The sequence below is a fragment of the Ranitomeya imitator genome, chromosome 4, assembly GCF_032444005.1.
Source record: "Ranitomeya imitator isolate aRanImi1 chromosome 4, aRanImi1.pri, whole genome shotgun sequence".
Taxonomy (NCBI): domain Eukaryota; kingdom Metazoa; phylum Chordata; class Amphibia; order Anura; family Dendrobatidae; genus Ranitomeya; species Ranitomeya imitator.
In genome coordinates this window covers 241,923,884-241,949,274 of record NC_091285.1, presented here as the reverse complement: position 1 = coordinate 241,949,274, position 25,391 = coordinate 241,923,884, and the positions used below count along the sequence as shown (strand labels likewise).

The 25,391-nt window shown below is 43.0% G+C and overlaps 2 protein-coding genes across 2 annotated transcripts in view; both read left to right on the top strand.

The window, feature by feature from the left end:
- LOC138674484 (dynein axonemal heavy chain 3-like) overlaps positions 1–25,391 on the top strand; it is a 3,367,401-nt gene that overhangs the window by 803,279 nt on the left and 2,538,731 nt on the right. The window lies entirely within an intron of this gene.
- Positions 20,177–24,560, top strand: LOC138675861 (uncharacterized). The gene is made up of 2 exons (XM_069764450.1): positions 20,177–21,464; positions 23,648–24,560. The coding sequence occupies exons 1-2, from the start codon at positions 20,414–20,416 to the stop codon at positions 23,890–23,892; spliced, it is 1,296 nt and encodes a 431-aa protein (XP_069620551.1). The 5' UTR covers positions 20,177–20,413; the 3' UTR covers positions 23,893–24,560.

Below are 25,391 nucleotides of genomic sequence, written 5' to 3'. Positions count from 1 at the left end.
GAATTTATTTAGAATTGTATAATGTTGAGCCATGAAAATAAAAGATCACATTTTTCCCACAAAGATGTTTTAGCCCCAAATTTTCATTTTTGCAAGAGTAACAGGAGGAAATGGACCATAGAATGCATTGTGCATTTTCTCTTGAGTATGCAGATACCCCATATGTTGTGGAAAACTACTGTTTTAGCGCACTGCAGGGCTCAGATGGGAAGCAGGGCTATTTGACTTTTGGAGTGTAAAATTGTCAGGAAGAGATAACAAATGCCATGTCATATTTTTAGATCCATTGATGTGCCTTATCAGTGGAAACCCCCCACAAGTGACCCCATTTTGGGAACTAGACTCCTTAAAGAATTTATCTAGAGGTGTGGTAATCATCTTGAACTTGCATGTGCTTCGCGGAATGTTTAAAATATTTGACAGAAAATTAAAAATGACATTTCTTCCTCCAAAGATAATGATTTAGCCCCCAAATTTTCCTTTTCCAAAAGTTAACAGGAGAAAATAGACCCCAAAATTTGTTATGCAAAGACTTCTGAATTCGGCAGTGCTCCATATGTGGTCAAAAACTACTTTCTAGGCACAATGAATTTCTCAGAAGGGAAGGAGCACCATATCAAAGTGTAGATTTGCCTGGAATGGTTTGCGGGTGCCATGTCACATTGGCAGAGCATCTGAGGTGTCAGGACAGCAGTACCCCCATAAGTGACCCCATTTTAAAACTAACAATTCTTAATAAAGCGGTGGTGCACAGTAGTGCGTGTATATTGTGCCAAACTTGTGTTTCTGGAGATACGCATCCCATAAATTAAGCAGGCGTTCCGCTCTACAGTAACGGCAAATCTGTGGACACCAACTCTAGTTTAGACACTCTGTGATGCTCAGGAGGAGGGCATTTAGATTTGGGAGAGCAGATTTTGCAGGATTTCTTTTGGTGGCAGCCACATCACTTTTCCAGAGCCTTTGTACTACCAGTAATGTAGAATCCACTATATTTCTGTTAACACATGATGCATCTTACTGGGGACTTATTTCTTATGTCACATTGGCAGAGCATCTGAGGTGTCAGGACAGCAGTACCCCCATAAGTGACCCCATTTTAAAACTAACAATTCTTAATGAAGTGTAGGGGAGTAGTGAGCATAATGACACCACATGTGTTTCACAAAATTTTATACCATTGAGTATTGAAGAAAAAATAATTAAATTTTTACCATTATTATGTTGTTTTATCCCCAAATTTCAAATTTTCACAAGGATAAATAGGTAAAAATGAATTTGTTGCACAATTTCTTGTGAATGAGACAATACCCCATACAGTGGGGCAAAAAAGTATTTAGTCAGTCAGCAATAGTGCAAGTTCCACCACTTAAAAAGATGAGAGGCGTCTGTAATTTACTGTTATGACCTGGTGGTTAGGAGCACCCGGAATGACCTGATAGTTAAACCTCATACAGGACGAGCTCTGGGATGTGGGAGCTCTGCTGACCGCAAGCCCTAATCCTATCACACACACTAGAAATAGCCATGGAGTGCTCCTGACCAGACCTAGGCGCCTCGTCACAGCCTAAGAACTATCTAGCCCTAGAGATAGAAAATAAAGCCTACTTTACCTCGGAGAAATTCCCCAAAGGTAAAGGAAGCCCCCCACATATATTGACTGTGAGTAAAGATGAAAGTCACAAACGCAGAAATGAAACAGGTTTCAGCAAAGGGAGGCCAGACTTACTAAATAGACAGAGGATAGGAAAGGTAACTTTGTGATCAGCACAAAAACCTACAAAATAGAGCAGCCAACCAAAGGATAACCCTCGTTACCTGTGTAAGGAACCTCAGAAGCAGCAGCTTCATCCATAGCCACCAGAGGGAGCCCATAGACAGAACTCGCCGAAGTACCACTCACGACCACAGGAGGGAGTTCGACAACAGAATTCACAACAGTACCCCCCCTTGAGGAGGGGTCACCGAACCCTCACAAGAGCCCCCAGGCCGATCAGGATGAGCCAAATGAAAGGCACGAACAAGATCGGCAGCATGAACATCAGAGGCAAAAACCCAGGAATTATCTTCCTGACCATAACCCTTCCACTTGACCAGGTACTGGAGTTTCCGTCTCGAAACACGAGAATCCAAAATCTTCTCCACCACATACTCCAACTCTCCCTCGACCAACACCTGGGCAGGAGGATCAACGGAGGGAACCATAGGCGCCACGTATCTCCGCAACAACGACCTATGGAACACATTATGGATGGCAAAAGAAGCCGGAACATCCAAACGAAATGACACAGGATTAAGAACTTCAGAAATCTTATATGGCCCAATGAAACGAGGCTTAAACTTAGGAGAGGAAACCTTCATGGGAACGTGACGAGATGACAACCAAACCAAATCCCCAACACGAAGTCGGGGACCCAGACAATGCCGGCGGTTAGCGAAACGTTGAGCCTTCTCCTGGGACAATGTCAAATTGTCCACCACATGAGTCCAAATCTGCTGCAACCTGTCCACCACCGCATCCACACCAGGACAGTCCGAAGGCTCAACCAGCCCTGAAGAGAAACGAGGATGGAAACCAGAATTACAGAAAAAAGGAGAAACTAAAGTAGCCGAGCTGGCCCTATTATTAAGGGCGAACTCAGCCAAAGGCAAGAAGGACACCCAATCATCCTGATCAGCAGAAACAAAGCATCTCAGATATGTCTCCAAAGTCTGATTAGTTCGTTCGGTTTGGCCATGAGTCTGAGGATGGAAAGCCGAAGAAAAAGACAAATCAATGTCCATCTTAGCGCAAAAGGACCGCCAAAACCTCGAAACAAACTGGGAACCTCTGTCCGAGACGATGTTCTCTGGAATGCCATGCAAACGAACCACATGCTGGAAAAACAATGGCATAACCAGGTACTCAAAATGGCCCTCGGGCGTATTAAATGCCGTTTTCCATTCATCACCCTGTTTAATTCGCACAAGATTATACGCACCACGAAGATCTATCTTGGTGAACCAACTAGCCCCCTTAATCCAAGCAAATAAATCAGACAGCAGCGGCAAAGGATACTGAAATTTGACTGTGATCTTATTAAGAAGGCGGTAATCAATACAAGGTCTCAAAGAACCATCCTTCTTGGCCACAAAAAAGAACCCTGCTCCCAATGGTGACGACGACGGACTAATATGACCCTTCTCCAAGGATTCCTTTACATAACTCCGCATAACGGCGTGCTCTGGCACAGATAAATTAAACAGACGGCCCTTAGGAAACTTACTACCAGGAATCAAATCAATAGCACAGTCGCAATCCCTATGAGGAGGTAGGGCACCAGATTTGGGCTCTTCAAATACATCCCGGTAATCTGATAAAAACTCAGGGACTTCAGAAGGAGTGGAAGGCGAAATTGACAGCAATGGAACATCACCATGTACCCCTTGACAACCCCAGCTGGACATAGACATAGATTTCCAATCCAACACTGGATTATGGACCTGTAGCCATGGCAACCCCAAAACGACCACATCATGCAGATTATGCAACACCAAAAAGCGAATATCCTCCTGATGTGCAGGAGCCATGCACATGGTCAATTGAGTCCAGTACTGAGGCTTATTCTTGGCCAAAGGCGTAGCATCAATTCCTCTCAATGGAATAGGATACTGCAAGGGCTCCAAGAAAAAACCACAGCGCCTGGCAAACTCCAAGTCCATCAAATTCAGGGCAGCGCCTGAATCCACAAATGCCATTACAGAATAGGATGACAGAGAGCAAATCAGAGTAACTGACAAAAGAAATTTAGACTGTACCGTACCAATGGTGGCAGACCTAGCGAACCGCTTAGTGCGCTTAGGACAATCGGAGATAGCATGAGTGGATTCACCACAGTAAAAACACAGCCCATTCCGACATCTGTGTTCTTGCCGTTCAGCTCTGGTCAAAGTCCTATCACACTGCATAGGCTCAGGCCTATGCTCAGAGAATACCGCCAGATGGTGCACAGCTTTGCGCTCACGCATGCGCCGATCGATCTGAATGGCCAATGTTGTGAATTCTGTGGCAGAGCTCCCTCCTGTGGTCACAAGTGGTACTTCGGCTGATTCTCTCTGTGACCTTCCGTTGGTGGAGGAAAGTGGTACTGCGGCTTCTGAGTTTCCTTCCTCAGGTGATGTGGTGAAGTCGTTAGGTGCTGCTCTATTTAACTCCACCTAGTGCTTTGATCCTGGCCTCCAGTCTATGTTCTAGTATTGGACCTGTTTCCTCCTGGATCGTTCCTGTGGCCTGCTGCTCTGCATAGCTAAGTTCCGCTTTGCTATTTTGTTTGCTGTTTTTTCTGTCTAGCTTGTCTATTTGTTTTTTCCTGCTTGCTGGAAGCTCTGGGACGCAGAGGGTGTACCTCCGTGCCGTTAGTTCAGTACGGAGGGTCTTTTTGCCCCCTTTGCGTGGTTTTTGTAGGGTTTTGTGTTGACCGCAAAGTTACCTTTCCTATCCTCGCTCTGTTCAGAAAGTCGGGCCTCACTTTGCTAAATCTATTTCATCTCTACGTTTGTCTTTTCATCTTAACTCACAGTCATTATATGTGGGGGCTGCCTTTTCCTTTGGGGTATTTCTCTGAGGCAAGGTAGGCTTATTTTCTATCTTCAGGCTAGCTAGTTTCTCAGGCTGTGCCAAGTTGCATAGGGAGCGTTAGGCGCAATCCACGGCTGCCTCTAGTGTGGTTGGAGAGGATTAGGGATTGCGGTCAGCAGAGTTCCCACGTCTCAGAGCTCGTTCTATGTTTTTGGGTTATTGTCAGGTCACTGTATGTGCTCTGACCTCTATGTCCATTGTGGTACTGAATTACCTTATCATAACAGGCCAAAGACATAGACTCATTCAGACCAGCAGGCGTGGGAAATCCCACCATGACATCCTTAAGGGCTTCAGAAAGACCCTTTCTGAAAATTGCCGCCAGGGCACATTCATTCCACTGAGTAAGCACAGACCACTTTCTAAACTTCTGACAGTACACCTCCGCTTCATCCTGACCCTGACACAAAGCCAGCAAGATTTTCCTGCCTGATCCACTGAATTTGGTTTATCATAAAGCAATCCAAGCGTCAGAAAAAACGCATCAGCATCACGCAATGCAGGATCTCCTGGTGCAAGGGAAAATGCCCAGTCTTGAGGGTCACCACGCAACAAAGAAATAATGATTTTTACCTGTTGAACGGGGTCACCAGTGGAGCAGGGTTTCAAAGCTAGAAACAGTTTACAATTATTTTTGAAATTCAAGAACCTAGATCTATCCCCAGAAAATAAGTCAGAAATAGGAATTCTAGGCTCTAACATAGGATTCTGAACCACAAAATCTTGAATGTTTTGTACCCTTTCAGTGAGATGATCCACACAAGAGGACAGACCTTGAATGTCCCTATCTACACCTGTGTCCTGAACCACCCAAAGGTCTAGGGGAAAAGAAAGACAAAACACAGTGCAAAGAAAAAAAATGGTCTCAGAAGTTCTCTTATCCCTCTATTGAGATGCATTAATACTTAGGGCCAGCTGTACTGTTATGACCTGGTGGTTAGGAGCACCCGGAATGACCTGATAGTTAAACTTCATACAGGACGAGCTCTGGGATGTGGGAGCTCTGCTGACCGCAAGCCCTAATCCTATCACACACACTAGAAATAGCCGTGGAGCGCTCCTGACCAGACCTAGGCGCCTCGTCACAGCCTAAGAACTATCTAGCCCTAGAGATAGAAAATAAAGCCTACTTTGCCTCGGAAAAATTCCCCAAAGGTAAAGGAAGCCCCCCACATATATTGACTGTGAGTAAAGATGAAAGTCACAAACGCAGAAATGAAACAGGTTTCAGCAAAGGGAGGCCAGACTTACTAAATAGACAGAGGATAGGAAAGGTAACTTTGCGATCAGCACTAAAACCTACAAAAGACCACGCAGAGTGTGCAAAAAAGACCTCCACACCGACTCACGGTGCGGAAGGGGCCACTCTGCATCCCAGAGCTTCCAGCTAGCAAGACAAAATCATGAAAACCAGCTGGACAAGAAAACAGTGAACAAATAATGACTATCAGGAACTTAGCTTATGCAGGAGAAGGCAGGTCACCAGAGAGATCCAGGAGCGAACTGAACAAATGCAAAAACATTGACAGCTGGCATGGAGTAACGATCTGAGAGGAGTTAAATAGAGCAGCCAACCAAAGGATAACCCACGTCACCTGTGTAAGGAACCTCAGAAGCAGCAGCTTCACTCATAGCCACCAGAGGGAGCCCATAGACAGAACTCGCCGAAGTACCACTCACGACCACAGGAGGGAGTTCGACAACAGAATTCACAACATTTACATCATAGGTAGACCTCAACTATGGGAGACAAACTGAGAAAAAAAAATCCTGAAAATCACATTGTCTGTTTTTTTAACATTTTATTTGCATATTATGGTGGAAAATAAGTATTTGGTCAGAAACAAAATTTCATCTCAATACTTTGTAATATATCCTTTGTTGGCAATGACAGAGGTCAAACGTTTTCTGTAAGTCTTCACAAGGTTGCCACACACTGTTGTTGGTATGTTGGCCCATTCCTCCATGCAGATCTCCTCTAGAGCAGTGATGTTTTTGGCTTTTCGCTTGGCAACACAGACTTTCAACTCCCTCTAAAGGTTTTCTATAGGGTTGAGATCTGGAGACTGGCTAGGCCACTCCAGGACCTTGAAATGCTTCTTACGAAGCCACTCCTTCATTGCCCTGGCGGTGTGCTTTGGATCATTGTCATGTTGAAAGACCCAGCCACGTTTCATCTTCAATGCCCTTGCTGATGGAAGGAGGTTTGCACTCAAAATCTCACAATACATGGCCCCATTCATTCTTTCATGTACCCGGATCAGTCGTCCTGGCCCCTTTGCAGAGAAACAGCCCCAAAGCATGATGTTTCCACCACCATGCTTTACAGTAGGTATGGTGTTTGATGGATGCAACTCAGTATTCTTTTTCCTCCAAACACGACAAATTGTGTTTCTACCAAACAGTTCCAGTTTGGTTTCATCAGACCATAGGACATTCTCCCAAAACTCCTCTGGATCATCCAAATGCTCTCTAGCAGACTTCAGACGGGCCCGGACACGTACTGGCTTAAGCAGTGGGACACGTCTGGCACTGCAGGATCTGAGTCCATGGTGGCGTAGTGTGTTACTTATGGTAGGCCTTGTTACATTGGTCCCAGCTCTCTGCAGTTCATTCACTAGGTCCCCCCGCGTGGTTCTGGGATTTTTGCTCACCGTTCTTGTGATCATTCTGACCCCACGGGGTGGGATTTTGCGTGGAGCCCCAGATCGAGGGAGATTATCAGTGGTCTTGTATGTCTTCCATTTTCTAATTATTGCTCCCACTGTTGATTTGTTCACTCCAAGCTGGTTGCCTATTGCAGATTCAGTCTTCCCAGCCTGGTGCAGGGCTACAATTTTGTTTCTGGTGTCCTTTGACAGCTCTTTGGTCTTCACCATAGTGGAGTTTGGAGTCAGACTGTTTGAGGGTGTGCACAGGTGTCTTTTTATACTGATAACAAGTTTAAACAGGTGCCATTACTACAGGTAATGAGTGGAGGAAAGAGGAGACTCTTAAAGAGAGCCAGAAATCTTGATTGTTTGTTTCTGACCAAATACTTATTTTCCACCATAATATGCAAATAAAATGTTAAAAAAACAGACAATGTGATTTTCTGGATTTTTTTTTCTCAGTTTGTCTCCCATAGTTGAGGTCTACCTATGATTTAAATTACAGACGCCTCTCATCTTTTTAAGTGGTGGAACTTGCACTATTGCTGACTGACTAAATACTTTTTTGCCCCACTGTATGTGGCTGTACAGGACTGTTTGGTCACACAGTGAGACTCGGGAAGGAAGCAGTGCTATTTAATTCTTGGAGACGCAATTTTTGTAGAATAGTTTGCGGACTCCATATACATATTCCCTAACTGACAGAAGAACAGAATCACCCTCATTTGAACCCAATTTGGAAATTATGCCCCTCTGGGTAGTGATGATTTAGATTCCATGGGTGCTTTCCAGAGATGAGCAGCCATTGATGTTGCTAAGTGACAATGCAAATATGACATGGTGGTGCACAGTACATTGTATTGTCTGCACGTTCTAGTGCGCATATATTGTGCCAAGCTTGTGTTTCTGGAGATACGCATCCCATAAATTAAGCGGGCTTTCCGCTCTACTGTAATGGCAAATCTGTGGACACCAACTCTAGTTTAGACACTCTGTAGTGCTCAGGAGGGGGCATTTGGATTTGGGAGAGCAGATTTTGCAGGATTTCTTTTGGTGGCAGCCACATCACTTTTCCAGAGCCTTTGTACTACCAGTAATGTAGAATCCACTATATTTCTGTTAACACATGATGCATCTGACTGGGGACTTATTTCTTTGTGGGTTGAGCCTCATTGAGTAGAAGCTTTTATTGGTGGCATTATGGGGTGCAAATATTTTGGATCACGTTTATCCTGTGCTCTACAATAAGCACTTACATCAGTGTTTCCATCTAAATCTACAAAGTACATGATTTGGATGAAACTGCCAAGTAATCCATTCACTAGTTAAGCAGCAAAGTTACTCTGGACATCATTTAGCTTCTGTTTGGCAGTAACTGGCTTTTGAGAGGTGCAAAAAACTGTGGACGGCCATGCTTTTATGCATGCCTAAAAAGACGGACACGACCAAATCTTAGGTCAGACAGCGTCCACAGTGCCTCCATCTGCCTCATTATAGGCTATCTCCAGTCAGGTGTTCCGTCTGAATCATGTATTTTATAGATTTACATAAAAACCCCAGTGGTTTTATTTTTTGGTTTTAATTATTTTATACGGGTTTCCACGTGCAGTAAAAGTTATTAGACTATTTTATTCTTTGGATCGGTGCAATTACAGCAATACCAGATTTACATAGTTTTTTATGTGTGCCTGCTATCACACACTAAAAGGTTTTTTTTTGCAAAATAAAGTTTTTGAATCACCATATTTTGAGAGCTATAATTTTTCCATTCATTTGATGAATAAGGGTTTGTTTTTTGCAGGACAAGTTGCCGTTTTTATTGGTAACATTTTTGGGCATATAACATTTTTTGATCGCTTTCTATTCTGATTTGTGAAAGGCAGAATTAACAAAAAACAACATGGGTTTTTTAGAGATTTTTTTTATGCAATTCGCAGTGTGGTAAAAGTAATACGACAATTTTTTGGGTCAGTATGATTAGGAAGGGCAAGTTTTACTGAAATTTTTGCCTCAAGAATGTATACCATACTGATCAGTTCCACCTGCTTTAAAACATCCTGCCTGCAGATCAAGTACCATTTTCAAGATGACAGGTTCCTCTAAGTTATCTATATCACTTTATTCGATACATAGGTACATACAAACAGTTGTGGGAAGTTAGAGCAAAAGCCGAATACTGTTTTTGTGCACACAGCGTTTTTTAAAGGGGTTGTCCAGGACTTTTACATTGATGGTCTTTTCTCAGGATAGGCCATCAATATTTGATTGGGTGGTACGCTATCTGGCTGATCAATTGCTCCTAGTGTTGGCGATGGTTGAAAAAGTTCAATTGTTTAGCTTCACAGCTCTGTCAAATGTATAGTGGCCATGGCCAGATACTGCACATCCACCCCCTATTGGTTCAAATAAAGGGCAGATATGCAGTACCTAGCAGTGGTCAGTATACAGTTAACAAAGTTCTGCAGCTCCTCAATTGAGCGCCAACTCCTGTCACTGGAATTAAGAACAGCTGCTGCACCCCCACAGATCAAATATTGATGACCTATCCTAATGGTAGGCCATTAATGTAAAGTTGACGACACCCCCTTAAAGCAAGAGGAGGACTGGGTAAGTAGCTTAATATAGTTGTTAGGAATCAATTTGCCGATTTCTGACGTCAACATTTAAAAAAATATTGATATTTATGAACCAAAGACTGCAAACTGGTCATAAATATTACCAAGCATATATATCCATTAAAGTAAAGTCACGTTGTCAATGTGGTATATAGTCCTTACCTTACACAACAGGAGAAGGTTATTAATTTTGTAATGAAATCATCCTTTTAAGAGGCTCAATTTTTAATATTAATTGCAATAAATCCTCCATGCAATGTTTCCTTGGTTAGTTTGAGATATTTCTTCCTTTTTTGTCATTTCTAAGTCTATTTTAGAACAATTCATAAGTCATTTCCTCTCTGAGTTGCCAATCATGTATGTATTATTTTTGCAGTTATAAGTATATCTAAAGATGTCCTGCTTGAATAAGAACGATGTGCAAAGAATAATGAGCAGGCATAGATTTTCCTTACAGGTGGTAAAATGCTCCTTATTGACAGAATGATCTAAACACCACATCAATTACACTTATCAAAGCAATTACATCTGTCTGGATTTTCAGATATGTAGCTACACAGCAGTCAACAGGAGACATATTTTAGACATTGAAATCCTACTAATCAAGATTTTTTTGCGAAGTGAGATAAGGCGTACTGACTGTGTAGTAATAAGATGAATTCAACAAATTGCAGATATTCTTCATGGGATTTTAAAATCGAAACTGCTTTATTTTATATAATTAACATCTGAATGGGTCAGGCATTTCATACAAATTCCATTATAATTTTGCCCCCGGCATGTGCTTGCTTTGTTTCTCTTTAAACTGAGATATCACATACGTACAATAACATATATGGCAAAGTCCTATTTTCACATGATAAGACAAAAAATGGACATGAGTGAACTGGAGACATGGTACAGCTAGTTAAAACTAGAAATTGCCTACTATAACATAAGCATAAACAAAGTTCATCCCTATGTGATCCCGATATTTATCTTTGTATGTGTCAAACAATGCAAGGGAAAGTTGCACGTTCATATTACAAATTTTGAAAAATATTAATTTGGCTAAACTGGCTATACACATTAGATAAAATTCTGCTGATCTGACTGAAATCAGCTGACTATCCAATGTGTTCTGCCTTCAAACTGTGCCATAAAAGTAGATGTAGGTGGAAAAGGGTAAATTGAATTTTACCTTGTTCTTTACTTATTTCCTGCAGTAGATATGCCATTGACAGACACTTTTTTTAAAAATCCCCCCTGACATTGCTAATTTTCATTTTTTTTTTTTCGTTTTCATTTTGTTCCTCTTCTTTTTCTAAAAGCCATAACCTTTTTATTTTTCTGTCCACATAGACATAAGAGGACTTGTTTTATTGTAGGATGAGTTGCACTCTTTCGTGACATCATTTTACCACATACCGTTCTGGAAAATAGGAGAAAAATAAATTCAATGTATGTGACATTGTGAAAAAATGCAATTCTGACATTGATTTTTTAGGAATAGATTAATTATGCAGAGTACATTATGTGATAAACATTACCTGGAAATATGATACTAAACCTATCTAGTTTTAATTATTTTCGTGGTAAAAGAAAATTAGAATTTAAAAAAAAATTGATTGTGTCACCGTTTACTGAGATCTGCAACATTTTAATTTTTCAGTTGATAGAAATGTATGAGTACTTACCATTTGTGGGGAGAGACATTGTTTTTCACAGATACCATTTAATAATATAACTACCATATATAATCGAGTACAAGCCGACAATTTCAGCCCATTTTTTTAGGCTGAAATTGCCCCTCTTGGCTTATACTCAAGTCATTCCCAGGGGTCGGCAGGGGAAGGGGAACGGCAGCTGTCTAATAATACTCACCTGCTCCTGGTGTGGTCCCTGTAGGCCCCTGGTTCTCCAGGCACTGACAGCTTCTTCCTGTATTGAGCTGTCACATGGTACCGCTCATTACAGTAATGAATATGGACCTGACTCCACTCCCATAAGGATGGAGCCGCATATTCATTACTGTAATGAGTGGTATCATGTGACCGCTCTATACAGGAAGAAGCTGCTGTCACCCTGAGAACCAGGGACCTGCAGGGACCACGCCAAGGGCAGGTGAGTATAACAGGGGTATTTTCACCTGTCCCACGTTCCACCGTCGGCACCGCTCCTTCTTCCGTGTCCTCTGCAGTGATGCTCAGGTCAGAGAACGCTATGACACGATTAGTGTGCGTGCCGGCCTCTGCCTGAACAGTCACTGCAGAGGACGTGGATGACACATCGGCGCTCAGCGGTGGAACGGGGGACAGGTGAATATAGCAATTGCCGGGGACCTGAGCGACGAGAGGTGAGTATGTGATATTTTTTTTTTTCACAGCAAAAGCATATAGCGCAAATATCTCTATGGAGCATCTTATGGGTCCATGTGCAGCGTTATATGGAGCAAATATTTCTATGGAGCATCTTATGGGGCCATAATCAGCATTTATGCAGCATTATATGGGGCAAATGTGTCTATGGAGAATCATATGGGGCCATAATCAGCATTTGTGCAGCATTATATGGGGCAAATGTGTCCATGGAGCATCTTATGGGGCCATAATCAACATTTGTGCAGCATTATTTAGGGCAAATGTCGGTGTGGAGCATCTTATGGGGCCATAATCAGCATTTGTGCAGTATTGTATGGGGCAAATTTCTCTATGGAGCATCTTATGGGGTCATAATCACCATTTGTGCAGCATTATATGGGGCATATTTTAATATGGAGCATCTTATGGGCCCAATCATGAACTGTATGGAGCATTATATGGGGCTCCTGATTCAATATTCGATATTCAAAAGCACTTAACCTACTGATGTCTCAATTAATTTTACTTTTATTGGTACCTATTTTTATTTTTTACATTTACTGGTAGCTGCTGCATTTTCCACCCTAGGCTTTTATTCTCAGCGAGGTAGGTCAAGCGTAGGACCTGGTATAAGAGAGATGCCGTAAAGAGGCTACCAGGTACACATAAAATTGGCCATTTTTATGTGCTAAAAGCTCTCATTTTTCATATTTCTAGTGCAGTAATGCAGTTCAAATTTCGTGTTTTCAAGTTTGCATGTTTTAGCGCTGCAGTGTGCTGCCTTATTTACTTAACTAGGCTTATACTCGAGTCATTAAGTTTTCCAGTTTTTTGTGGCAAAATTAGGGGTCTCGGCTTATACTCGGGTCGGTTTATACGCAAGTATTTACGGTATATAACATTTTGATTGTTTCTTACACCATTATTTATGGTATTGTGGCAACTAAGACAATGCAATTTGGGCATTTTTAATTTGTTTTTGCTTATGGTCTTTATTGATCAAATTAATTATATTTATATTTTGATAGATCAGATTTTTCTGAATGAGGCAAAACATCTGTATTTTATTTTCATTATCTTTATTTTAATGGGGAAAAAGGGGTACAATTTGGACTTTATGGCTTTTTAAATTTTTTTTAGATTTTTTAAAACCTTTTTATTTTACTTTTTAATGTATTTATCAGTCCCATTAGGGAACTTAAATCTGTGATCATCTGATCCCTTGTACAATACACAACAGTTCCGCAGGATTGAGTCATGTAGCATAAGTCACAATATCCTTTCAAGCCTGGACACAGAATGGGTTTCAAAGGAACTCCATGATTGCAGGCACAGGCATTTTCAACAAACTCACGGATATCATAGCAATCCATTAATGCCAAACTATTGGGGCCCCTATGCCAGCATGCTGAGTTTGACATTGGCACTTAGCAGGTTAAAAATTGCGTGCGGAGCTCCAATACACCCGCCGGTTGATAGAGGCAGGTCCTGGCATACAGCCATTACCTTTTTCGGCACATGATTGCAAGCATGCAAATTGAATATGAGTGGTGCCATGATGTTAGCTCAAATGAGCAAGAATGTAAGGAGGTGGTACGGCCACTTTATATTGTTCATACATGCCTTGGTAGCGAGAGGGGTATTCCGCCAGCACAAATAGAGCCAATCTGTGATGTTTCATGTATTTTGTCTATGTATGTTTGCTTATATGTGTTTGCCTTCTGTCTAATGAGTAAATGAGGTTAGAAGAAAGGCAATCAAAATTGTGTTAATCACCTCAGTTGATGACAACTCAGGCATCAGCACTTAGGAAAGAAACTGAGGCAGTTATGTGTGAGAATGAATGTTGAGAGCAGGAACTGTGGATACCCTAGATATTGTGGCCCTGGCCAGAGAGCTTCTTGCAGTTGGGCCACAGATGCTGAGGACTATTACACTTTATTTTCAGAAAAGAACTGGAATAGGAGGATTGGTCTAAATAATTGGTTCATTCATTAGTGGTCATGCAATCTTGTTTTGTTAGCAGCGTTCTTATGAGTGTCATTGCTACTAAAGATACAGTGGGGCAAAAAAGTATTTAGTCAGTCAGCAATAGTGCAAGTTCCACCACTTAAAAAGATGAGAGGCGTCTGTAATTTACATCATAGGTAGACCTCAACTATGGGAGACAAACTGAGAAAAAAAAATCCAGAAAATCACATTGTCTGTTTTTTTATAATTTTTTTTGCATATTATGGTGGAAAATAAGTATTTGGTCAGAAACAAACAATCAAGATTTCTGGCTCTCACAGACCTGTAACTTCTTCTTTAAGAGTCTCCTCTTTCCTCCACTCATTACCTGTAGTAATGGCACCTGTTTAAACTTGTTATCAGTATAAAAAGACACCTGTGCACACCCTCAAACAGTCTGACTCCAAACTCCACTATGGTGAAGACCAAAGAGCTGTCAAAGGACACCAGAAACAAAATTGTAGCCCTGCACCAGGCTGGGAAGACTGAATCTGCAATAGCCAACCAGATTGGAGTGAAGAAATCAACAGTGGGAGCAATAATTAGAAAATGGAAGACATACAAGACCACTGATAATCTCCCTCGATCTGGGGCTCCACGCAAAATCCCACCCCGTGGGGTCAGAATGATCACAAGAACGGTGAGCAAAAATCCCAGAACCACGCGGGGGGACCTAGTGAATGAACTGCAGAGAGCTGGGACCAATGTAACAAGGCCTACCATAAGTAACACACTACGCCACCATGGACTCAGATCCTGCAGTGCCAGACGTGTCCCACTGCTTAAGCCAGTACATGTCCGGGCCCATCTGAAGTATGCTAGAGAGCATTTGGATGATCCAGAGGAGTTTTGGGAGAATGTCCTATGGTCTGATGAAACCAAACTGGAACTGTTTGGTAGAAACACAACTTGTCGTGTTTGGAGGAAAAAGAATACTGAGTTGCATCCATCAAACACCATACCTACTGTAAAGCATGGTGGTGGAAACATCATGCTTTGGGGCTGTTTCTCTGCAAAGGGGCCAGGACGACTGATCCGGGTACATGAAAGAATGAATGGGGCCATGTATCGTGAGATTTTGAGTGCAAACCTCCTTCCATCAGCAAGGGCATTGAAGATGAAACGTGGCTGGGTCTTTCAACATGACAATGATCCAAAGCACACCGCCAGGGCAACGAAGGAGTGGCTTCGTAAGAACCATTTCAAGGTCCTGGAGTGGCCTAGCCAGTCTCCAGATCTCAACCCTATAGAAAACCTTTGGAGGGAGTTGAAAGTCCGTGTTGCCAAGCGAAAAGCCAAAAACATCACTGCTCTAGAGGAGATCTGCATGGAGGAATGGGCCAACATACCAACAACAGTGTGTGGCAACCTTGTGAAGACTTACAGAAAACGTTTGACCTCTGTCATTGCCAACAAAGGATATATTACAAAGTATTGAGATTAAATTTTGTTTCTGACCAAATACTTATTTTCCACCATAATATGCAAATAAAATGTTAAAAAAACAGACAATGTGATTTTCAGGATTTTTTTTTCTCAATTTGTCTCCCATAGTTGAGGTCTACCTATGATGTAAATTACAGACGCCTCTCATCTTTTTAAGTGGTGGAACTTGCACTATTGCTGACTGACTAAATACTTTTTTGCCCCACTGTATGTAGAAGATGCTAAATGAATAAATAAATAGTCTCTCGTCCAATTGACACCTGTCTTACTTCACAAACAGGATGATAAGCACATATCTCAAAATGCACAATGGTAGCATTATCAAGCAGTCAATATCCTAGTAGTGCCAATATCAATGGGGATACACATACTTATGCTACATCTGGCGGACTACAGTAATAGGCAAATCGTTACAAATATAAATCAAAAACACACAAAAAGAGCAACGATCCGTAGGCCAAGGTATGTTGAAAAAGTATAACAAATTTTATTTCTAAAATACAATAAAACAGGTGTACCAGTGGGTACTCCCACAGAACATGTGGATAAATTTAAACAGCAAAACGGGACATGGAAGGTCTGGCGATAATGAATACTCAAATGCTCATACAGAGAGCCTAAGCAGTAAACTCCTGTAATAACAAAGTTTTATATCCCCGGAATAATATAACGGCGGTTCAGGGTAATATGCATTAGAGTCATTAGCGCACATATATTAAACTAGTAAAGACCAATGACCTGCCCTAGTATTCAGAGTATTGCACAATGGAAGATATTCTCATCATGGTCTTACCTAGTGTGCAACTAGCAGCCACCGGAAAAATGATCAGGGGATCCGCCAGTACCGTCCACGTCACCCCGACGCGCGTTTCGGCACAGCCTTCATCAGGGGGCATGTCTGAATCTATCGTACACAGTATAAAAAGGAACCGGAACCAATACAAGACAACCCGGAAGTGATGTCTATTACCATAGTGACCGAATACAGACCAACGTAAATAAACTAAAGGAGTCACCAAAGTGAGAGGATAGTCATGCCCATATGAATATTATTAAAACAAACTCCACCATAATGTAATCCATGTCCCATTTTGCTGTTTAAATTTATCCACATGTCTTGTGGGAGTACCCACTGGTACACCTGTTTTATTGTATTTATGAAATAAAATTTGTTATACTTTTTCGACATACCTTGGCCTACAGATCGTTGTTCTTTTTGTGTGTTTTTGATTCACAAACAGGATGAGTGTATGCGTATATATGGGGTAACCTATGAACCCCATTGCGATGTTATAGGAATCATTAAAGGGATGCTGTACTTATTTAGAGTACTTATCAACCATTGGACTGTTTTAAAGTTGAGTCACATGATTAGATGTCCTTGTGGTCTTAAAAGGGGAGACATTGAAGCTCATTCTGGTGAAGGAAGAGAATGGTGACTGGTCTGCTTGTGTCACAGACCCAGTGGATCCCCAGTCCAGGGTACCAGGCTCTCTCATAGAAGGAAAAGACTTTATTTGTGCTCCTGCAGGCAAAAAAGAGTCAAAATAGAAGAGAGTTTGCCTACAAGCTCCAACCGCTTATAACTAGTGTTGAGCGATACCTTCTGATATTTGCAAGGATCGGTATCGGATGGTATCGGCCGATACCGGCAAAATATCGGATCTCGCCGATACCGAGTTCCGATACCAATACAAGTCAATGGGACACAAATATCGGAAGGTATCCTCGATGGTTTTCAGGGTCTGAAGGAGAGGAAACTCTCCTTCAGGCCCTGGGATCCGTATTAATGAAAAAAATAAAGAATAAAAATAAAAAATATGGCTATACTCACCCCTCTGAAGAACCCTGGCTGTCACCGCTGCAAGCGTCCGCCTCCGTCCTTAAGAATGCTGTGAGTGAAGGACCTTTGATGATGTTGCGGTCAGGTGACCGGTCACCTGACCGCTCACGTGACAGCTCACCTGACCGCGACGTCATCGAAGGTGTTTTATCATCCCTGCTGCAAATTTATTATGTGGTTACTTACATTGTAATTTAAACTGTAATATATGATTATTGGATTTATATTTGTATGGAATTGTTCTGTCTAAATTTATAATAAAGGTATTTATTCATGAAGCTCCAACAAGGCCAATCTACAGGCACCCAATTAAACCACTCACCCCAGAGGCGTAGCTAGGGTTTTGGTCCAGAGGGGCGAAGCTTCTGAGTGGGCCTCTAACCAGGTAACCTGGATGACAACTCGGTGATGCATCCTAACACTGGAGGAGAACCTCAGCAGATGACCGCTCTATTACTGAAGATAATCTCTATATAAAGACCAATATGGATATTACCGCCATATGGTCAGTGGTAGATACCTGCTCTACAGAACATATAACAGATCACTGCACAGTTACAGATAATGCCTTACCGCTGACGTCCTTTCTGATGGAGTAGTTCATTTTTCCCGTCTTTTCCATCTGGCCCAGACCGACATGACAACTTCTTCCAGCAACGACTCACCTGCAGAGAATACAACAAAGACATATTTAACTTCTCATATTCCAGCCCCATCACCATCTATTCCCAACCTGCCGCTGCTGCTGTATGTGACCCTATTACTGCCCCTGATACCCCAATACTGAGCATATGTATCCCTATTGCTGCACCTGCTGTGTGGTTCTCTGTGCCCTCTAAATTCTAAAGCACCCTTCTATAATATAGTAATGTCGGGTGCAAGTGCCCTAGAAAACAGTGCCCATATTTTGCCCCTAGAAAGTAATAATGCCCTGTGTGCCCCTTTGATAGCTACAGTAGCCTGAGTTCCCCTATAACAATAAGTGCCCACTTTGCATTTAATAAAGTCCCGAGTCTCCCCCTGTACAGCTCCCCTATACACAGGATACTGACCCCTTAGTAGCCCCAAAACTGTTTGATAGCTCCAACAATGTATAATGACCCCCACACTGTAATCTCCATACTGTATGATGGCCCCCTAGATAGCCTCCATATACAGTAGCATAATGCACCAAATAGTCCACAATATAGTATAATGCACTCCCCATAGGCAGACTCTATAGCATACGGCAGCCCCCATAGGCATTCACTGTAATAAGGCAGCACCCCCATATAGGCAAACCCTGTAATAAGGCAGCACCCCATAGTCAGACCCTGTAATAAGGCAGCCCCCCATAAGCAGACCCTGTAATAAGGCAGCAGCACCCATTAAAAAATAAATAAATACTCACCTCTCTACTTCCTGGTTCCTGTCCTGCTCCCGCTGATCTCCTGACAGCGGGCACTGGGCAGTGACATCATCGGGACCATTGTCAGTGTTGGTGACGTCAGACGCCGACACTGACAGGAATGATGGGAGAAGGAGCACAGCGCTCCTTCTCCCATCAATGTGATCAGCTGTATCGACTAAATGCCAGTACAGCTCATCTTCCGATGATGGCGGGGGGCCCACTGCTAGCACCGGGTCCCCCCTGCCTGCTCAGGGGCTGTACAGCAGCTGGGCGGCAGAGCAGGGAGATCGATTCTCCCTTCTCTGCCGCAGAAAGTAACTGTATTGGCGCGCTGTGTGTGCCAATACAGTTACAGTAGCGTAGCTCCGGGTAAGCCCCCTCTGAGCACCAGGCCCAGGGCGCCCGCACCCTCTGCCCCCCCAGTAGCTACGCTACTGACTCACCCCCTTCTTTAGGAAAACCAGCAGCTGACAAAACCAATCTACCTGGTATTATCACAAGAACATTATCTCAGACCCAACAATGTGGGATGAAACATGGTCCTGAAAGTAAAGAAACTGCACTGTGTGCCAATACCTGAATGTATCCTTTGAATTTTGTACTCGGTCCAGAGAACATAAAGTACTGACATCAGCCCCAGTTCCATAGACAGTAGGGCCCCAAAGGTTCTCATAGCAGAGAAGTCTCCAAGCCCAAAAAGTTCTTTGAACTGTTTTGTATTCCTGCCAACACACAAGGAGCCCATCTGTGGTGTTTGATGAATTTCCTCTGCCTGATGTATATCTGTCTGCTGTTTAAATAGCATTAGAAGAGAGACAATCAAATTTGTATTTGCAAGATGAAATGATGACAATCAGGAATCAGCACTCAGGAGACCGGATAAGCAGTTGTATGTCAGATTGATAGTGTTAGGCGTCGGGATTCTTCCGCTGCGTGGAATAGAGCCCAAGCATTGGCTGGTGCTGTAGTCTCCCATTCAGCTCCAGCCAAGGCAGGTGCTGCTCAGCACAGACGTTGCTCCCAGCTTCTTGCTCAGGCTCAAGGTATTCACTTGGTTACTACTGGCTCTCCAGCCATGTCTATAGGAACCAGTGATGTTCTGGTGTAGTACTGCACTCCAGACTCTAAGTCCAGATATCACTTTACTGACCATGTCCGTGAGGTGGCGTCTTCGCTTTGGTGGTCGGACTTCAGCTGCTCTGGTGATGTGGCAGCACTGGATTGGTCTGCGGGCGATGTCATGGCTGGCTGGCTACTAGCATGTGTGTACTCCCATTGTTTGCTGCTTAGCGTGCTGTGCCGCTGTGTCCGGCTTTGCCCCCATTATTTCCTTGTATGTGATTTTAATCAATAAAGGTTCTCTATTTTTGTGTATCTGTGGACGTATTCACCATTTGTTCTGTGTGGTGGTCTATATTGTAGTTTGGTGAGTCCTGATTACTCCATTACCAGTTTGGGGGCTTCATATCTTAATATATGTGCCTAACTATTTTTTATTATTATGAAGTGGTCCTCATACTTGGTGCGTTTTTCAGTTTGCTATTATCTGTTCTCTGTGTTATGCACAGGTCCTTTGATCTACGCAATGGATTTTCGAGCCAGAGAGAAGGCATGGCTTGAGCATATGGACAAGGTTTTTGATGGCGGCGTGGCTGGTTCACATCAGCAGGGGGACCCTGGTTGGGATAAGAAGTTTGCTGACATGAAATCACTGTTGGATAGGCGATTGAGATTATGGTGGAATCGGTCGTTCCTTGGCAAATATATATCTAATGGAATGATCCCAAGAGGATTACGGGTGCGGGTTGTTCCATCTTTTCCAGTGGATGACGTTACATTCATTAATAAATGGGAGGAAGCGTGTAACAATTGTTCTGCTGTCCTTATGCAGCTACTAGTAGATATGAACACTACCAGTATTAATGACCTTGATGGTCTGATTGACACAGCACAAGCTGAGATCCGAAGTGGATGTCCACCTGATAGGATTCAACAGTTTGAATCTAGCTTGGAGAAATCCACGGACGACCTAGTTAAAAGAATCCAGAATAATCAAAGGGTTAAATATACTAGGGACTTAAAAGACTATCAGTCCAAAAGTGTCTATCTCTGGAGGAAGAGGAATAGCTCCCATTTACAGAGGAGTGGATCAAGTACCTCTATTTCCTCTTTGAGTGGCCAATCAGATGTGTCATCTATATCTGGATCAGCGGCTGATAATTCAGGGGCCATAAGACTCCGTGATCACGATTACCACCCATATAAAAGAAAATCCTTGTCGGTGTCGCACAAAGATAACAAGGTGATTAACTTGACTCAACATCCTCTATCTGCTACTGATTTGTCTTTACTTGGTAGGGGCCTGTCTTTTGCTCCTACTTCTGGCTTTAATTTATTTTCTACGATAAAAGATTTGCACATTTTTGCGAGGTCATTGCTGTTCAAAAGATATTTTAATACCAATCGTTTGCATTCTCTTTTCCCCACAGAAGAGGAACAGGAGGCTCTAAGGATACTCGAGGAGCTGGCCAGTGAACATATGGGGGAAGGAGGTAAGATTCCACCTTCCATTCGTCCCCGGTCCACTAAGTTCCCTCCGTTATCATCATGTTCCAGTATCGATGTGTTTGTACAGGTGGTGTTGGAGGAGTTGTATAAAATACCACAATTTGTTGTGAATGACAATCTTACACGGGAGGAGAGGCGTAGGCTGAGTTATCTCCAGGGACTTCCCAACACAATTATTAAGCCGGCTGATAAAGGTGGCAATGTCGTCCTGTGGCCAACCAATATGTATGAGAGGGAGGTGTACCGTCAGCTGAATAATACCACCTGCTATAGACGGCTCACCTATAACCCCCTCTCGGCATATACTGGTCAGTTAGATGTCATCCTTACACGTGCCCTCCAGGACGGCATTGTCTCCAAGGAGTTAGCAGCGGCTTTGGTGGTCCCTGAGCCGACGATTGCCACACTGTACCTCCTCCCTAAGATACACAAGAATGCCTCCGCGCCACCTGGCAGACTTATCGTATCTGGTAGAGGGAACTTTTTGGACCATGTTAATAAATGGATTGATTACCATCTCCAGCCCCTCGTGATGAGCCTCCCTTCCTTTCTGAGGGATACTGGAGATCTCTTGCGCAGGGTCGACGGGTTGTGTTTGGAGAGTGATACTCTTCTAGTTTCAGCGGATGTTGAATCATTATATACAAATATCAGGCACAAGGACGGCCTTGCTGCCGTACGTTACTTCCTTGGATCATCATCTATGCCATTAGGCTTGAGAGAACTTCTGCTGGAACTATTGGAGTTCACTCTCACTCATAACTTTTTTGTTTTTAAGGGGTCCTTCTACCTTCAGCTCCAGGGGACCGCCATGGGTGCGGCCTTTGCGCCCGCCTATGCCGGTCTATTTTTGGGGCTGTGGGAGAGGGACCTCTTCCTGTCAGATGAACAGGGGTTAATGGACCGTGTCCCATTTTGGACACGATACATTGACGACATCTTTTTCATCTGGCAGGGCACTCCCGTCGACCTTGAGCAATTGATCCTCACTTTGAACAGCAATGACCTTAATGTGCATTTGACTTTTTCCTTTGATTATTGGTCATTGGATTTTCTCGATGTCACCATCAGACGAGATGCCTCTGGTACATTGCAAACGGACATATTTAGAAAAGAGACGGCTACTAATACATTACTTTTGGCCTCTTCAGGTCATCCTAGGCACATTATTCGCTCTGTGCCTGTGGGACAATTTCTCCGTCTCCGCAGGATATGCTCGTCTGATGGTGACTTCGAGTCTAGGGCTGAGGAGCTAAGGCAGCGCTTCTACGAACGTGGATATAGTCGTAGGATGGTGAAGGTAGCGTATCATCGCGCTAAGCATGCCTCTCGCCATAACCTCCTATATGATAATACATCCAGGCGGAGGGAGGATGTTGATACTGTTAGATTTGTGACGACATTTAGTTCCCGCTCTGATAGGGTTCGTTCCTGTTTGCTGAAGGCATGGCCGATTCTTAAAGCCGATCCGGTTCTTAAAAAATTTCTCCCTTCAGTACCGTTGATATCCTTCAGGAGGGCAAAAAATCTGAGAGACCATCTGGTCTCGAGCCATTATCCGGAGCAGGTGCTACCCACCTTTTTGAATAGGTTTCCCATGAGGGGTGGTTGTGTTCCGTGCGGCAAATGTGTCGCCTGCCCTAATGTTGTTCGGTGTGATAGCTTCACCAATGCGGATGGTACGAAGTCTTTTTCTATACGCCAACGTATTACCTGCACTTCGAGATATGTCATTTATTATGCTACGTGCCCGTGCGGGCTTATTTACGTTGGTTTGACTACACGCCAGCTTAAGGTGAGGATTCGCGAACACGTGTTGGGTATTCAGGCGGCAGTTGGTCACGCGGACGCTTCCACCCTGAAAACAATACCACGCCATTTCAGGGATTTTCACAATTCTGATGGCACTCTCTTAAAGGTGCGTGGCATCGAGTCCCTGAAAATAAATATACGTGGGGGGGGCCTGTCTAAGCGCCTGTCTCAGCTTGAGACCAGATGGATTTGGGCTCTGAACACTGTTCATCCCAATGGCTTGAATGAGTGTCTCTCATTTGCCCCCTTTCTGGGGTCCTCCTGCTGATGTGTATTAAGGTGGTATGGCGCACTCAGCTTCAAAGGTTTTTATCTTATTGTGGTTTTAATTCATATATATCTTTTAATTTTCTAGTATCCCTATCTTGGATGTCGTTCGGTGCTGGAGGAGCGGTGTTGAGCTATCAAGATGAAGATATGCTGTGTTTGTTATGTGTATATATGCCTATGTGGATATTCCTTGTCATTATTTCTTTATTATTGCGCCCTGTTTATGATTTATGTGATTTTGTTAGGTACTGTGGGCACACATATGTATGTATATGGAGATACGTTATGTATTTGTGGGCTGTTATGGTAGAGATATCTGTGTTAGCATGACACGTGCATATATTCTTGTCTATTCATATGTAGTCTCTCTTTGTTATATCTATGTATATATTTGTCTTTGGTATGTTTCCGATATATATTTGTTATAAATGGTTTAATATATGAGGCGATCTGCATTTTGCTGTGCTGCAACTTGCAGCGCAATACTGGCAAATTTACCAGTTCTAAGATGGCCACTTGGTGCTGCAGCGCCGTGTCTGGTCCTCCCCCTGCTCGGCGTTCATCGCTTGCTGTTTGGTCACATGGGGCCCCATGTGTACCAGCATCAGCGGTGACGTCAGGTGCTGGGAGAGGTGTGTCTTCGGCGTGCAGCAAGTCGTGACTACATCCGGTCTGAGCTGTATTTAGATCGCTCCAGCGTTCCTTTTGGCACGCCCCCTGAGGAAGGAAGCATCTTGCTTCCGAAACGCGCGTCGGGGAGGGTGGGAGCCCACATGTGCCGGTGTATACGAACTTTGGTAAGGTCACCCTTATAGATGTCGTTATGATACTTGAGTATTTTTGCCTATTAGGCGGCGCACTTGCGCTGGTGACCATCTACTAGCATGTGTGTACTCCCATTGTTTGCTGCTTAGCGTGCTGTGCCGCTGTGTCCGGCTTTGCCCCCATTATTTCCTTGTATGTGATTTTAATCAATAAAGGTTCTCTATTTTTGTGTATCTGTGGACGTATTCACCATTTGTTCTGTGTGGTGGTCTATATTGTAGTTTGGTGAGTCCTGATTACGCCATTACCAGTTTGGGGGCTTCATATCTTAATATATGTGCCTAACTATTTTTTATTATTATGAAGTGGTCCTCATACTTGGTGCGTTTTTCAGTTTGCTATTATCAGTTATACATCCCTGCACGGTGGACCCTGGGTTGTGATTGCACTTTATTTATTTTTATGTAGTGCAATCCGCTAACTCTAACAGATAGTTACTCTACATATTGTAACCCTGGTCAGAGAGCCTCTCTATTCTCAAGAAAAGGAAGTCTGGACTAAAGATTCATTCATTTTTAGTCACACTGCCCAGTCTTGAAAACAAAGTTCCTATGGTTGTCTTGCCTATAGAAGACAAGTACAAGTTTTTGATTGATGAAATAAAGTAGTCTCTTGTCTTATTGGCACCTATTCTAAAAGAAGAGCTGAATCCTAACAGTGTGTAAATCACACATTGTTAGGTTTGTAAACTGTAAATCACATTTAGGTTTCACATGCTATGTTGTTTGCAAAATTTTTCCCTGACCCGAAAAAACCTTATAATGTCTGATGTATTTTTTCCTAGAGGAGACAAGTTTGCTGATGTATGTTTCTGGCATCAGCTTATTCCTCTCTTCCCATGCAGAAAAATTAAATATTTGGCAAGGCAAGAGAAATACCAGATATGTACCATCACTTTAATGCCAGGGTCACATGATTTTGATGACCGATATTTTCATTGACAAAATCTGACTGTGAAAGAAATAGCAGTATTGCTATTTCACTCCGAAATTGGAAGACTCACC